We start from the raw sequence: 17,121 nt of genomic DNA on the forward strand, positions 1-17,121 counted from the left end.
AGCTGGTGATTTCGCTGGGCAATCCGTTGGGCTTGCTGGGCAATCTGTTGGGCTTGCTGGGCAATCACCGTGGTGAGGTCGGCGACAACTGGCAGAGGAACTTCAGCGGGATCCATGGCCGGATCTACTGTCACGATCCCGGCTGGTAGGAGGACTGTCACGATCCCGGCTGGTAGGAGGTGGATCCTCTGTGCCAGAGAGGGATTGGCGAGACCGTGCTAGTGGACCGGTTCTAAGTCACTACTGGTTTTCACCAGAGCCCGCCGCAAAGCGGGATGGTCTTGCAGCGGCGGTAGTGACCAGGTCGTATCCACTAGCAACGGCTCACCTCTCTGGCTGCTGAAGATAGGCGCGGTACAAGGGAGTAGGCAGAAGCAAGGTCGGACGTAGCAGAAGGTCGGGGCAGGCAGCAAGGATCGTAGTCAGGGGCAACGGCAGGAGGTCAGGAACACGGGCTAGGAACAAACAAGGGAACGCTTTCACTAGGCACAAGGGCATCAAGATCCGGCAAGGGAGTGCAGGGGAAGTGAGGTATAAGTAGGGAGTGCACAGGTGGAAACTAATCAAGGTAATTAGGAAGATTGGACCAGGCACCATCATAGGTGCACTGGCCCTTTAAATCGCAGAGACCCGGCGCGCGCGCGCCCTAGGGAGCGGGGCCGCGCGCGCCGGGACACGACCGACGGAGAGCGAGTCAGGTACGGGGACCGGGGTGCGCATCGCGAGCGGGCGCCACCCGCATCGCGAATCGCATCCCGGCTGGAGGCGGTACCGCAGTGCACCCGGTCAGGAGATCTGACCGGGGCGCTGCAGCAACGAGGATGAGGCGAGCGCTCCGGGGAGGAACGGGGACCCGGAGCGCTCGGCGTAACAACTACTATAATACTGCTCCTATATACAATAATATAACTGCTATAATACTGATCCTATATACAAGAATATAACTACTATAATACTGCTCCTATGTTCTGGAATTATTATACCACACTCTTTCTGATCAGTTTTCCTATTTTGTACCATTCCTGTGTAGTATAAATGGATGTGAATTATTGTGTTGGATTCTTTTGCGTTGCGTTGCGTTGTGTTGGTAGGTGTCTCTTGGGAGCTGTGTGTTTGGTGCAGTGGTCGTAGTGCAGCCTTTACCGCCATGTCGTGCTACAATCACAGCTTTCTGCTCTTTCCAGGTTGAGCTTCTGTCATTACGCCGTCTGACCATTTCACAGTAGCACATTTTTAATGTGTATAATTTTGCGGAATAAATATTCAGCAGGTGACCCCGGTGGCCCCACTTACGTTAGACGTAACGCTTGTTGTTTTGTATAGAGCCCAGGGTGGATCCATTGAAAGCCTCAGAATGTTCCTCCGGTGACTTGGCTCCTCTATGCGCTCCGCGGGGGGCATATAGTCATTAGGGTGAGCGGGCGCCTCGGACCGGGCAGGGGGTCCCCTCATACACAATATTACAGTGTTAAAAAAGGCTTTATTGGTCGGTCTCCATGGAAACCATTCAGAAACATAGAATCGACAGGTCTGGTTGTTACATTCACCCCGCTGTGTAACGGTTTAATACTAACTGTAGATGGGAGAATTTTATGCCCCGTTGGCCGCAATCCTTCTTTTTTTGGTGACTCAGTAATATTTCCAACAAGAGGCCACGACGTCCACTGCGCACGGTCTGGGAGTAGAAAGTACAATGTGATACAAAAGTCATTAAAAGCTTTGTAAAGGGGGAATATACCGCAATATACCACAATAATCTATACGGTCACTGATGTCCCAAGGCTTCTCATGACCCTTCTCACAATACAATTTCAGGATCATGGAAATGACATCCATTACATAACCACAAAGTCCTTTGGTCCCACACGTTGACTGATGGCAATAAAATATTTTTGTAAATGACTCCGGTGTATTAGATGCTGCACATAGATGTATGGTAGGGAGATGTTACTTCAAGGGGTTGTCTCCTCATGAAGATACTCCTGTACTGTGACGTCACTGTGTATTATCTCTGTACTGTGACATCACTGTGTATTATCCCTGTACTGTGACATCACTGTGTATTATCCCTGTACTGTGACATCACTGTGTATTATCCCTGTACTGTGACATCACTGTGTATTATCCCTGTACTGTGACATCACTGTGTATTATCCCTGTACTGTGACGTCACTGTGTATTATCCCTGTACTGTGACATCACTGTGTATTATCCCTGTACTGTGACATCACTGTGTGTATTATCCCTGTACTGTGACATCACTGTGTATTATCCCTGTACTGTGACATCACTGTGTATTATCCCTGTACTGTGACATCACTGTGTATTATCCCTGTACTGTGACATCACTATGTATTATCCCTGTACTGTGACATCACTATGTATATTATCCCTGTACTGTGACATCACTGTGTATTATCCCTGTACTGTGACATCACTGTGTATTATCCCTGTACTGTGACATCACTGTGTATTATCCCTGTACTGTGACATCACTGTGTATTATACCTGTACTGTGACATCACTGTGTATTATCCCTGTACTGTGACATCACTGTGTGTATTATCCCTGTACTGTGACATCACTGTGTATATTATCCCTGTACTGTGACATCACTGTGTGTATTATCCCTCTACTGTGACATCACTGTGTATTATCCCTGTACTGTGACATCACTGTGTATTATCCCTTTTCTGTGACATCACTGTGTATTATCCCTGTACTGTGACATCACTGTGTATTATCCCTGTACTGTGACATCACTGTGTATTATCCCTGTACTGTGACATCACTGTGTATATTATCCCTGTACTGTGACATCACTGTGTATATTATCCCTGTACTGTGACATCACTGTGTGTATTATCCCTGTACTGTGACATCACTGTGTATTATCCCTGTACTGTGACATCACTGTGTATTATCCCTGTACTGTGACATCATTGTATGTATTATCCCTGTACTGTGACATCACTGTGTATTATCCCTGTACTGTGACATCACTGTGTATTATCCTTGTACTGTGACATCACTGTGTGTATTATCCCTGTACTGTGACATCACTGTGTATTATCCCTGTACTGTGACATCACTGTGTATTATCCCTGTACTGTGACATCATTGTATGTATTATCCCTGTACTGTGACATCACTGTGTATTATCCCTGTACTGTGACATCACTATGTGTATTATCCCTGTACTGTGACATCACTGTGTATTATCCCTGTACTGTGACATCACTGTATGTATTATCCCTGTACTGTGACATCACTGTGTGTATTATCTCTGTACTGTGACATCATTGTATGTATTATCCCTATACTGTGACATCACTTTGTATTATCCCTGTACTGTGACATCACTGTGTATTATCCCTGTACTGTGACATCACTGTGTATTATCTCTGTACTGTGACATCACTGTGTATTATCCCTGTACTGTGACATCACTGTGTATTATCCCTGTACTGTGACATCACTGTATGTATTATCCCTGTACTGTGACATCACTGTGTGTATTATCTCTGTACTGTGACATCATTGTATGTATTATCCCTATACTGTGACATCACTTTGTATTATCCCTGTACTGTGACATCACTGTGTATTATCCCTGTACTGTGACATCACTGTGTATTATCCCTTTACTGTGACATCACTGTGTATTATCTCTGTACTGTGACATCACTGTGTATTATCCCTGTACTGTGACATCACTGTGTATTATCTCTGTACTGTGACATCACTGTGTGTATTATCTCTGTACTGTGACATCATTATATGTATTATCCCTATACTGTGACATCACTTTGTATTATCCCTGTACTGTGACATCACTGTGTATTATCCCTGTACTGTGACATCACTGTGTATTATCCCTGTACTGTGACATCACTGTGTATTATCTCTGTACTGTGACATCACTGTGTATTATCCCTGTACTGTGACATCACTGTGTATTATCTCTGTACTGTGACATCACTGTGTATTATCCCTGTACTGTGACATCACTGTGTATTATCCCTGTACTGTGACATCACTGTGTATTATCCCTGTACTGTGACATCACTGTGTGTATTTTCTCTGTACTGTGACATCACTGTGTATTATCCCTGTACTGTGACATCACTGTGTATTATCCCTGTACTGTGACATCACTGTGTATTATCCCTGTACTGTGACATCATTGTATGTATTATCCCTGTACTGTGACATCACTGTGTATTATCCCTGTACTGTGACATCACTGTGTATTATCCCTGTACTGTGACATCACTGTGTATTATCCCTGTACTGTGACATCACTGTGTATTATCCCTGTACTGTGACATCACTGTGTATTATCCCTGTACTGTGACATCACTGTGTGTATTATACCTGTACTGTGACATCACTGTGTGTATTATCCCTGTACTGTGACATCACTGTGTATTATCCTGTACTGTGACATCACTGTGTATTATCCCTGTACTGTGACATCATTGTATGTATTATCCCTGTACTGTGACATCACTGTGTATTATCCCTGTACTGTGACATCACTGTGTATTATCCCTGTACTGTGACATCACTGTGTATTATCCCTGTACTGTGACATCACTGTGTATTATCCCTGTACTGTGATATCACTATGTATTATCCCTGTACTGTGACATCACTGTGTATTATCCCTGTACTGTGACATCACTATATATTATCCCTGTACTGTGACACCACTGTGTATTATCCCTGTACTGTGACATCACCGTGTATTATTCTTGTACCCTGAATGGGGATGTGGGCGCCATAATTACTCGTTATGTCTTTGATGTGATCATTATATGACTCTAGATGAGCGGGAGGAGTCAGGTTTGGTCTGAATGGAAACCCCAACAGATCAGTCGCCCTTGTTCTCCTCCACCCTTCATCTGGTTCCTTCAGTATTTTACACCAATTTCCCTTTCCTCGGAGATTACCTGAACCAACCCCTCCCCCCCCCCCCCTTTGGTTTTTAAGACTTAACATTTTCCTTCTTTTCCGCATTTTTCCGCTATTGAGTTTACTGAAAAGATAACAATTATTTCTCTGGCTGTGCGCTGCTCCGCTTGAGTAGCAGAAATATTGATGCGGATATTATCTATAGAAAGGCGCTCGGATCCGGCTCCACTCTCTTCAGAATTAACAAGACGAAGTGCGAGTGATGGAAAGGCAGCGAGAACATCAGATAGACTCAACATAAAATATTACAAGCACAAAACAGCCAGAAATTAATCCAGACAATGGCCCCATCCAACAAGAACAACACACGAAAAAAGGAACAAGTCGAGCAGCAAAGCAAAAAAAAAAAAGAATAGCGCGGTCTTGTGATGTGGGGAGACGGTGATTTATGGTTTCCTCCTGGGCGATCTGTCAATGTCTTGTCTGTTCCAGGGCAGACGCTCGCAATCCGCCATAGTAATTAAAGTAACAAGCTTCTCCGGATCATTCTCTCTATGAAGGAACAAGTCGCCTTCTGTCTTTAAGTCATTTATTTCTTATTGTGAAGTGCAGAGTGTGACCCGCATCTATGAGGAGGGGTGCAGGGAGCACGACCTTCACGGCGTCCTTCACCTCCTCATGATGCTCAATTAGCTCGCAAATAAGTTTCCTTGTTCTTTTTTAGGCCTGACATATTCTTCATAATGAATTTGTAGTATATGGTTACCATGGTAACATACGAAATACTGAAAAAAAGTGCTAATGCAAAGGTCGGTAGTTTCGGTGATCAAAAATCTAAGTGGGACCGGGATAGAATGAAAATACAGGGGGTCACAAACCACGGAACGGAGTCTATTATCAAAACGTCCAACCAGATGACGAACCCGAAACGCGTGACTTTTGCATTGACTTGCAGGGCCGATTGGAAGAAGATTAAAGGTGTACTCCGCCCCTAGGCATCTTATCCCCTATCTAAAAGATAGAGGATAAGATGTCTGATTGCGGTGGTCCCGCCGCTGGGGACCCCCACGATCTCGGCTGCGGCACCCCAGACACACGGTGCACGGAGCGAACTTCACTCCGTGCCGGTTGAGTGGCGATGTTGGGTGGAGGCTTGAGATGTCACGGTCACGCACGCTCATGACGTCACATATACGCCCCCTCGATGCAAGTCTATGGGAGGGGGCGTGACGTCCGTCACGCCCCCTCCCATAGACTTGCATTGAGGGTGTGTGGCCGTGACGTCACGAGCCTCCGACGCTGCACCTGATGCTCTAAAAGAATGCCCGGTGCAGCGGGGAGATCGCAGGGGTATCCTTTGGGTAGGGGATAAGATGCCTAGAAGCGGAGTACCCCATTAATTCACTGACAGGCTGGTGTTTTCAATGAGGTTTCCTTTCTCCTCAGGGGAAAGGTCAGTCATCACAATGGTAGATTTTGGGGAACCATGTGTCCTTATGGAGAACATAAGGGATGTGTTCTGTGCAATGAATGGCGCAAACTCTCTAGTCCCTTCTTCTTTGCGGAGGTTCCCGTCAATGGCCGTTGCTACCTGGACACTCTATGGAAACGGCTTATACCCCACATAGAAAAAGATCTGCCCCCACGTATCTATCAGCAGGACGGTCACCTCCACATTCCGGTTTGGATGTTTGTCAATATCGGAATGTAAGTCTACCGGAGCGTTGGACCGGTCGCACCAGAAATAACAATTTCACAATGTTGCGCCGATTCGCCATGATCACCGAATCTAACACCCTGAAACTTCTTCCTGTGGGGGGTTATAGTGTATCTGCCCCCCCAGCCAAAGATCTGCCCGATCTGAGACAACATCAGTGACACAGTGGAGTCCACATCTGCTGGCCATGTCTGGACAGAACTGGGCTACCGTCTAGACATCTGCCGTTTCACCATTGGAAACCATTGAGACTTTTCTAGTAAATAGATAAACAAATAGGGGGAGATTTATCAAAACCTGTGCAGAGGAAAAGCTGCTGAGTTGCCCATAGCAACCAATCAGATCGCTTCTTTCATTTTTCACATGAAAATCATTCTGTATAGAGTTTGCCTAAAGCGCTAAATAGAATGGAAACCTATCAGGACATGCCATGGAGACGGCTCGTGAGGTTCATGGTGGGTTGATGAAAGAGATGGCACCATGGTGGGTTGATAGAAAGAGATGGCACCATGGAGATTGGCCCCATTCTTCTTCCCACAAGGCTTAAAGGGGTACTCTGCCCCTAGACATCTTATCTCCTATGGATAAGGATAGGGGATAAGATAGGGCATAAGGATAGGGGATAAGGGTAGGGGATAAGATAGGGGATAAGATGACTGATCGTGGGGGGTCCCGCTGCTGAGGACCACGTGATCTCCTCGCTGCACCCGGGGTTCGATTAGAGCATTGGGTGCAGCGTCGGAGGCTCGTGACGTCACGGTCACGCCCCACTTGTGACGTCACGGCCACTCCCCCTCAATGCAAGTCATAGACTTGCACTGAGGCGGCGTGGCCGTGATAGCACAAGCGGGGCGTGGCCGTGATGGCACGAGCCTCTTCCCCCGCATCACCAGTCATCCGACACGGAGTGAAGTTCGCTCCATTCACCGAATGTCTGGGGTGGCGCAGCTGAGATCGTGGGGCCATGCCCCCTCAATGCAAGTCTATGGGAGGGGGTGTGACGCTGCACCCAGTGCTGTGAAGGAGTGTTGGGTGCAGCAGGGAGATCATGGGGATGCCCAGCAGTGGAACCCCACAATCAGACATCTTATCCCCTATCCTTTGGATAGGGGATAAGATGTCTATGGGCGGAGTACCCCTTTAATGACTTTGCGAACACTGAAGGTTTGTGGGTGAGGGAACTAGCCAAAAACTCATATCGTTTCTTTCCGATAAGGGAGAAGATGGCATCAGAACCCCTTCTGTAACAAACCATTTTGTAAGGACGCCTTTTGTCAGGACCCCTTCTCTTAGGACCCAATTAGTACACTATGGTGCTTCAGGTGGTTTTTACCATGAAGGTAAATAGATCTAAAAACGGGTGCCTTATTAAAAATTAAACATATTTCCAGTATACAAGCATTTCTTAAAATGTCCTGCTTCATAGAAGAAACCAAGAAGTTCAGATCCACAGGACAGAAGAACAGGACAGGGATGGAGGTCACTTTACCTTAAAAACAGCACATCAACCCCTCGCCCCCCTATATATATAACCCCCCCCCCCCCCTCTGTTTTCATGCTGCATGAGCAAAGAGGAGCGCTAGTCCCGCCCGCACTTCCTGGACTTAGCCTGTGCTTCAGCTGGGACAAAGATGATGCGGCAGCCGGACAGGATTATGTTCTGGATGTTATGGGGACCCCTAGTGGTCTTTTTTAATAAGCCATGATTTCTATAAAAAGATGAAAACAATTCTCTTATTTTGCCAAGATGTACAACATATGAAACGTTTACGATTCTGACAGCGCCCATTTAACCCGTCTGTAATGTTGCAGATTATTAGCCGTCAAAAACACCATGGAAAACACTTAAGTTAACTCAGTAAAATATCATTGTACACGAAGGGAACCATTAATTGACAAATCCCCTGCTGTATCTCAGGAATCGGCTCCAGTCCTGATCACTCCCACCACCACCGCGGTGCCATCCTGTATTTTGCCGTCAGTGGAGCCGACATACAGTATAATTATGTGCTGTTCATTAATGGCGGGTAATAGGAGCGATGGTGGGAGAGCGTCCATATTACTCTGCGATAAGTGCATCCTGCTGACAACGGCCACGGCGTATCATTTACTATGTGTTTTGTGGCGACATAATCGTCTGCTTTTTAGTCCTTTGTATGTGATTCTGTAGTCACTATGGACGTGTTTATCCCAGCAGAGACGGCATTAATGTAACGTGTCACCTCTAATTATACCGTATCACTGTCCACCGCGCCCTGACCTCATCCGGTCATCTGTGTATCCAGACGCCACAACAAACAAGTGACTGCGATACTTTATATCATCACAGTGTGCCGGATATCTATCTATCTATCTCATATCTATCTATCTATCTCATATCTATCTATCTATCTATCTCATATCTATCTATCTATCTCATATCTATCTATCTATCTATCTCATATATATTTATCTCATGTCTATCTATCTCATATCTATCTCATATATATCTATCTCATATCTATCTATCTATTTATCTCATATCTATCTATCTATCTATCTCATATCTATCTATCTATCTATCTATCTATCTCATATCTATCTATCTATCTCCTATCTATCTATCTCATATCTATCTATCTCCTATCTATCTATCTATCTATCTATCTATCTATCTATCTATCTCATACCTATCTATCTCATATCTATCTATCTATCTATTCCAAGAAAAGCAGCACAGCCTTGATAGTAAACTTGTGATAGGTGCACGCTATACGGGAGCCTGGGGTAGGGCCCCACTTAAAATGGTAATCCAGAGAATAGCAGCACACAAAAAAATTGTGAAGAAAACGTGGGTTTATTTCATCATTCCAGTGCAAAAATCAGGAGAGCAACGCTTCTGTGGCCTCTTGCCGCCATATCTATATATATATATATATCTTATATCTATCTATCTCATATCTATCTATATTATCTATCTATCTATATTATCTATCTATCTCATATCTATCTATATTATCTATCTATATTATCTATCTATATTATCTATCTATCTCATATCTATCCCATATCTATCTATATATCTCATATCTATCTATCTCATATCTATCTCATATCTATCTATATTATCTATCTATCTATCTATCTATCTATATTATCTATCTATCTCATATCTATCCCATATCTATCTATCTCATATCTATCTATATTATCTATCTATATTATCCATCTATCTCATATCTATCTATCTATCTATCTATCTATTTATCTCATATCTATCTATCTCATATCTATCTCATATCTATCTATCTCATATCTATCTATCCATTTCATATCTATATATTTCATATCTATCTATCTCATATCTATCTCATATCTATCTATATTATCTATCTATCTATCTATCTATCTATCTATCTATCTATCTATATTATCTATCTATCTCATATCTATCCCATATCTATCTATCTCATATCTATCTATATTATTTATCTATATTATCCATCTATCTCATATCTATCTATCTATCTATCTATCTATCTCATATCTATCTATCTCATGTCTATCTATCTCATGTCTATCTATCTCATATCTATCTATCTCATATCTATCTATCTCATATCTATCTATCTCATATCTATCTATCTCATATCTATCTATCTCATATCTATCTATCTATCTATCTATCTATCTCATATCTATCCATCTCATATCTATCTATCTATCTCATATCTATCTATCTATCTTATATCTATCTATCTATCTATCTATCTCATATCTATCTATCTCATATCTATCTCATATCTATCTCATATCTATCTATCTCATATCTATCTATCTCATATCTATCTATCTCATGTCTATCTATCTCATATCTATCTCATATCTATCTATCTCATATCTATCTATCTATCTATCTCATATCTATCTATCTATCTATCTATCTCATATCTATCTCATATCTATCTCATATCTATCTATCTCATATCTATCTATCTATTTCATATCTATCTATTGTGTGAGTTGTATTTTTTGTAGTACTTACTATTTTTGGCGCATATTTGGGCCTCTCCTCACGTATTCCCCTGTCCAGATGCCAAATACGAAGTAAATGTCGCTTCTCTCCTTCCTTTTGCTCGTATGTACCTTGCGCCTTTTTCATTAGTAAATTCATTGTGGGTACATACATCCCCTATCCGCGCTCCCTTTTGCTGAGGCTTTGGCAATTTTAGTTTCGGCAAAAAATTTTCAAGAAAAGTATTGAACATGTGACGTCCTATAAGACATTTATTTTTTATTTTTGTGGTTTCGTAGAAATCTACAAAAAAATTGTATTGACAACTAACATGACGCACATTGTGCAGCCTTTTCCTTCCCAATTCAATATTATACAATAAGGAAACGATTTTCTTAATGACATACAGTAGGTTTATTTTATGGTCTATTGTGACTATTTTATGCCTCGAAATTCACCTTCACATAACTATGGGGGTGATTTATTGAAACCTGTGTAGAGGAAGAGTGGTGCGGTTGCCCATAGCAACCAATCAGATCGCTACTTTCACTTTTCAAAAAGGCCAAAAGAAGCGATCTGATTGGTTGCTATGAGCAACCAGTTAACTTTTCCTCTGCACACGGTTTGACAAATCTGCCTCATAGGGGAAAGTTAACCGGTTGCCCATAGCAACCAATCAGATTGCTTCTTTCATTTTTCACAGGCCTTTTTTAAAAATGAAAGTAATGATCTGATTGGTTGCTATGGGCAACTGGTTAACTTTGACATAGGGGCTGGGTTATCAAACTGTGCAGATGAAAAGTTAACCAGTTGCCCATAGCAACCAATCAGATCATTACTTTCATTTTTAAAAAAAGGCCTGTGAAAAATGAAAGAAGCAATCTGATTGGTTGCTATGGGCAACTGGTTAAAGGGGTATTCCAGGCCAAAACTTTTTTTTATATATCAACTGGCTCCGGAAAGTTAAACAGATTTGTAAATTACTTCTATTAAAAAAATCTTAATCCTTCCAATAGTTATTAGCTTCTGAAGTTGAGTTGTTGTTTTCTGTCTAACTGCTCTCTGATGACTCACGTCCCGGGAGCTGTGCAGTTCCTATGGAGATATTCTCCCATCATGCACAGCTCCCGGGAAGTTACATCATCATTGAGCAGTTAGACAGAAAACTTCAGAAGCTAATAACTATTGGAAGGATTACGATTTTTTAATAAAAGTAATTTACAAATCTGTTTAACTTTCCGGAGCCAGTTGATATATATATATATATATATATATATTTATATATATATATATATATATATATATATATATATATATATATATATATATATATATATAAGGTTTTGCCTGGAACACCCCTTTAACTTTTCCCCTGCATAGGTTTTGATAAATCTGCCCCTATGGGGCAGATTTATCAAAACCTGTGCAGGGGAAAAGTTAACCAGTTGACCATAGCAACCAATCAGATTGCTTCTTTCTTTTTTATAGAGGCCTTTTTAAAAATAAAAGTAGTGATCTGATTGGTTGCTCCTGCAGAGGGAAAGTTAACCAGTTGCCCATAGCAACCAATCAGATGGCTTCCTTCATGCGCGCAAATAGCCTAAGACTGAATCCACGTACCTCAGTCCTGTAAGTTACGGCGACCTCCCGCCACTATATTCACCTCGCGTTTCGTTCCTTTTTGATGACTTTTGTTTGCAGCTTTTCTGCATCACATTTTCAATATATTCTGTTTTATCTTTTCTCCTCAGATGTTTCATAGACGACAAGAGCGCCAAAGTGGCATGGCTGAACCGCTCAGCCATTATTTTCGCTGGACAGGACAAATGGTCTCTTGACCCCCGGGTAGAGCTTGACAAGAGAAGCGTCCTCGAGTACAGTCTCCGCATCCAGAAAGTGGACGTCTACGATGAGGGACCTTATATCTGCTCGGTCCAGACACAACATCACACCAAGACATCCAACGTGTATCTGATCGTCCAAGGTAGGAAGAGATTTCATTGTTCTTCTGAGTGTGATGTATGATGAAGACCCCTGACACCTTCAAAACCTGTTGGCAAATATTAGTTTGGCAGATGGCTTTTCCTGCTATCTACCCCGCCACGCCTAAATGTGTATGTGTTCTCAATATTGAGATGGTAATAAACCAGTGGTCTGAAACTGTGGCCCTCCAGATGTTGCAAAACTTCAACTCCCAGCATGCCCGGACAGCCATTGGCTGTCCGGGCATGCTGGGAGTTGAAGTCTTGCAACATCTGGAAGGCCACAGTTTGAGATCACTGTAATAAACCAGATCTTCTCTAGACAAAAGATCTGGTATTTGTAGATTTAACATGTCAATCATCGCTCACTATATTCTAAGGATAGCCCCATGCCTATCCCTATCTCATATGAAGGAAAGCATTATGCCTATCCAGATCCTATATGAAGAATAGACTTATACCTATCTCTATCGTAAATAAAGGATAGCCTTATATCTTTACCTATCTTATATGAAGGATAGCCTTATGTCTATCCTTATCTTATATGAAGGATAGCGTTATGCGTATAATTTATATGAAGGATACACTTATGCCTATCCCTATTGTATATGAAGAATAGCCTTATGCCTATCTCTGTCTCATGTAAAGGATAGCCTTATGCCTATTTCTATCTAATATGAAGGATAGCCATATGCCTATCCTTATTTTATATGAAGGATAGCATTATGCCTATCGCTATCTTAAATGAAGGATAGCCTTATGTCTATTCTTATCTTATATGAAGGGTAACCTTATGCCTATCCCTTTCTTATATGAAGGATAGCCTTATGTCTATCCTTATTTTATATGAAGGATAGCCATATGCCTATCCCTATCTTATATGAAGGATAGCTTTATGTCTATCCTTTTTTTTATATGAAGGATAGCCTTATGCCTATCACTATCTTAGCCTTATGTCTATCCTTATCTTATTTGAAGGATAACCTTATGCCTATCTCTGTCTTATGTAAATGATAGCCATATGTCTACCCCTATCTTATAAGGATAGCCTTATGCCTATTTCTATCTAATATGAAGAATAGCTTATATCTATTACTATCTTGTATGAAGGATAGCCTTATGCCTATCACTATCGTATATGAAAGATAATCTTATATCTACTGTATTTCTATCTTATATGAAGAATAATCTGATATCTACTGTATCTCTATCTTATATGAAGGATAGCCTTATGTCTATCCTTATTTTATATGAAGGCTAGCCATATGCCTATCCATATCTTATATAAAGGATAGCCTTATGTCTTTCCTCATTTTATATGAAGGATAGCCTTATGCCTATCGCTATCTTAAATGAAGGATAGCTTTATGTCTTTCCTTATCTTATATGAAGGGTAACCTTATGTCTATCCCTTTCTTATATTAAGGAAAACCTTATGTCTAACACTATTGTTACGCCGAGCGCTCCGGGTCCCCGCTCCTCCCCGGAGCGCTCGCTTCACTCTCCCCGCGGCAGCGCTCCGGTCACGTCCTCTGACCCGGGGCGCTGCGATTCCGCTGCCAGCCGGGATGCGATTCGCGATGCGGGTAGCGCCCGCTCGCGATGCGCACCCCGGCTCCCCTACCTGACTCGCTCTCCGTCTGTTCTGTCCCGGCGCGCGCGGCCCCGCTCCCTAGGGCGCGCGCGCGCCGGGTCTCTGCGATTTAAAGGGCCACTGCGCCGCTGATTGGCGCAGTGGTTCCAATTAGTGTTTACACCTGTGCACTTCCCTATATCACCTCACTTCCCCTTCACTCCCTCGCCGGATCTTGTTGCCTTAGTGCCAGTGAAAGCGTTCCTTGTGTGTTCCTTGCCTGTGTTTCCAGACCTTCTGCCGTTGCCCCTGACTACGATCCTTGCTGCCTGCCCCGACCTTCTGCTACGTCCGACCTTGCTTTTGCCTACTCCCTTGTACCGCGCCTATCTTCAGCAGCCAGAGAGGTGAGCCGTTGCTAGTGGATACGACCTGGTCACTACCGCCACAGCAAGACCATCCCGCTTTGCGGCGGGCTCTGGTGAAAACCAGTAGTGGCTTAGAACCGGTCCACTAGCACGGTCCACGCCAATCCCTCTCTGGCACAGAGGATCCACTACCTGCCAGCCGGCATCGTGACAGTAGATCCGGCCATGGATCCCGCTGAAGTTCCTCTGCCAGTTGTCGCTGACCTCACCACGGTGGTCGCCCAGCAGTCACAACAGATAGCGCAACAAGGCCAACAGCTGTCTCAACTGACCGTTATGCTACAACAGTTACTACCACAGCTTCAGCAGTCATCTCCTCCGCCAGCTCCTGCACCTCCTCCGCAGCGAGTGGCCGCTCCTGGGATACGCTTATCCTTGCCGGATAAATTTGATGGGGACTCTAAGTTTTGCCGTGGCTTTCTTTCCCAATGTTCCCTGCATCTGGAGATGATGTCGGACCTGTTTCCCACCGAAAGGTCTAAGGTGGCTTTCGTAGTCAGCCTTCTGTCCGGAAAAGCCCTGTCATGGGCCACACCGCTCTGGGACCGCAATGACCCCGTCACTGCCTCTGTACACTCCTTCTTCTCGGAAATCCGAAGTGTCTTTGAGGAACCTGCCCGAGCCTCTTCTGCTGAGACTGCCCTGTTGAACCTGGTCCAGGGTAATTCTTCCGTTGGCGAGTATGCCGTACAATTCCGTACTCTTGCTTCAGAATTGTCCTGGAATAATGAGGCCCTCTGCGCGACCTTCAAAAAAGGCCTATCCAGCAACATTAAAGATGTTCTGGCCGCACGAGAAATTCCTGCTAATCTACATGAACTTATTCACCTAGCCACTCGCATTGACATGCGTTTTTCCGAAAGGCGTCAGGAACTCCGCCAAGATATGGACTCTGTTCGCACGAGGCGTTTCTTCTCCTCGGCTCCTCTCTCCTCTGGTCCCCTGCAATCTGTTCCTGTGCCTCCCGCCGTGGAGGCTATGCAGGTCGACCGGTCTCGCCTGACACCTCAAGAGAGGACACGACGCCGTATGGAGAACCTCTGCCTGTACTGTGCTAGTACCGAACACTTCCTGAGAGATTGTCCTATCCGTCCTCCCCGCCTGGAAAGACGTACGCTGACTCCGCACAAAGGTGAGACAGTCCTTGATGTCTACTCAGCTTCTCCACGTCTTACTGTGCCTGTGCGGATGTCTGCCTCTGCCTTCTCCTTCTCTACAGTGGCCTTCTTGGACTCTGGATCTGCAGGAAATTTTATTTTGGCCTCTCTCGTCAACAGGTTCAACATCCCGGTGACCAGTCTCGCCAGACCCCTCTACATCAATTGTGTAAATAATGAAAGATTGGACTGTACCATACGTTTCCGCACGGAGCCCCTTCTTATGAGCATCGGATCTCATCATGAGAGGATTGAACTTTTGGTCCTCCCCAATTGCACCTCGGAAATTCTCCTTGGACTTCCCTGGCTTCAACTTCATTCCCCTACCCTGGATTGGTCCACTGGGGAGATCAAGAGTTGGGGGTCCTCTTGTTCCAAGAACTGTCTAAAACCGGTTCCCAGTAACCCTTGCCGTAACTCTGTGGTTCCTCCAGTAACCGGTCTCCCTAAGGCCTATATGGACTTCGCGGATGTGTTCTGCAAAAAACAAGCTGAGACTCTACCTCCTCACAGGCCTTATGATTGCCCTATCGACCTCCTCCCGGGCACTACTCCACCCCGGGGCAGAATTTATCCTCTCTCTGCCCCAGAGACTCTTGCCATGTCCGAATACGTCCAGGAGAATCTAAAAAAGGGCTTTATCCGTAAATCCTCCTCTCCTGCCGGAGCCGGATTTTTCTTTGTGTCCAAAAAGGATGGCTCCCTACGTCCTTGCATTGACTACCGCGGTCTTAATAAAATCACGGTTAAGAACCGCTACCCCTTACCCCTCATCTCTGAACTCTTTGATCGCCTCCAAGGTGCCCACATCTTCACTAAATTGGACTTAAGAGGCGCCTATAACCTCATCCGCATCAGAGAGGGGGACGAGTGGAAAACGGCATTTAACACCAGAGATGGACACTTTGAGTATCTGGTCATGCCCTTTGGACTGTGCAACGCCCCTGCCGTCTTCCAAGACTTTGTCAATGAAATTTTTCGTGATCTGTTATACTCCTGTGTTGTTGTATATCTGGACGATATCCTAATTTTTTCTGCCAATCTAGAAGAACACCGCCAGCATGTCCGTATGGTTCTTCAGAGACTTCGTGACAACCAACTCTATGCCAAAATTGAGAAATGTCTGTTTGAATGCCAATCTCTTCCTTTTCTAGGATATTTGGTCTCTGGCCAGGGACTACAGATGGATCCAGACAAACTCTCTGCCGTCTTAGATTGGCCACGCCCCTCCGGACTCCGTGCCATCCAACGCTTTTTGGGGTTCGCCAATTATTACAGGCAATTTATTCCACATTTTTCTACCATTGTGGCTCCTATCATGGCTTTAACCAAAAAAAATGCTGATCCCAAGTC

General features: G+C 44.0%; 1 protein-coding gene across 3 annotated transcripts in view; it reads left to right on the forward strand.

Moving 5' to 3' along the window:
* Positions 1–17,121, forward strand: part of LSAMP (limbic system associated membrane protein) — an 838,713-nt gene that overhangs the window by 392,775 nt on the left and 428,817 nt on the right. For 2 of the 3 annotated variants that reach the window (XM_056559912.1, XM_056559913.1), the window contains exon 2: positions 12,380–12,612. In XM_056559912.1, the coding sequence (XP_056415887.1) occupies positions 12,380–12,612 (233 nt within the window). Of the gene's footprint in view, positions 1–12,152; positions 12,258–12,379; positions 12,613–17,121 lie in introns of those variants that run through there. The other variant, XM_056559915.1, reaches the window with a different exon arrangement.

Source organism: Hyla sarda, chromosome 2, assembly GCF_029499605.1.
Source record: "Hyla sarda isolate aHylSar1 chromosome 2, aHylSar1.hap1, whole genome shotgun sequence".
Lineage (NCBI taxonomy): Eukaryota > Metazoa > Chordata > Amphibia > Anura > Hylidae > Hyla > Hyla sarda.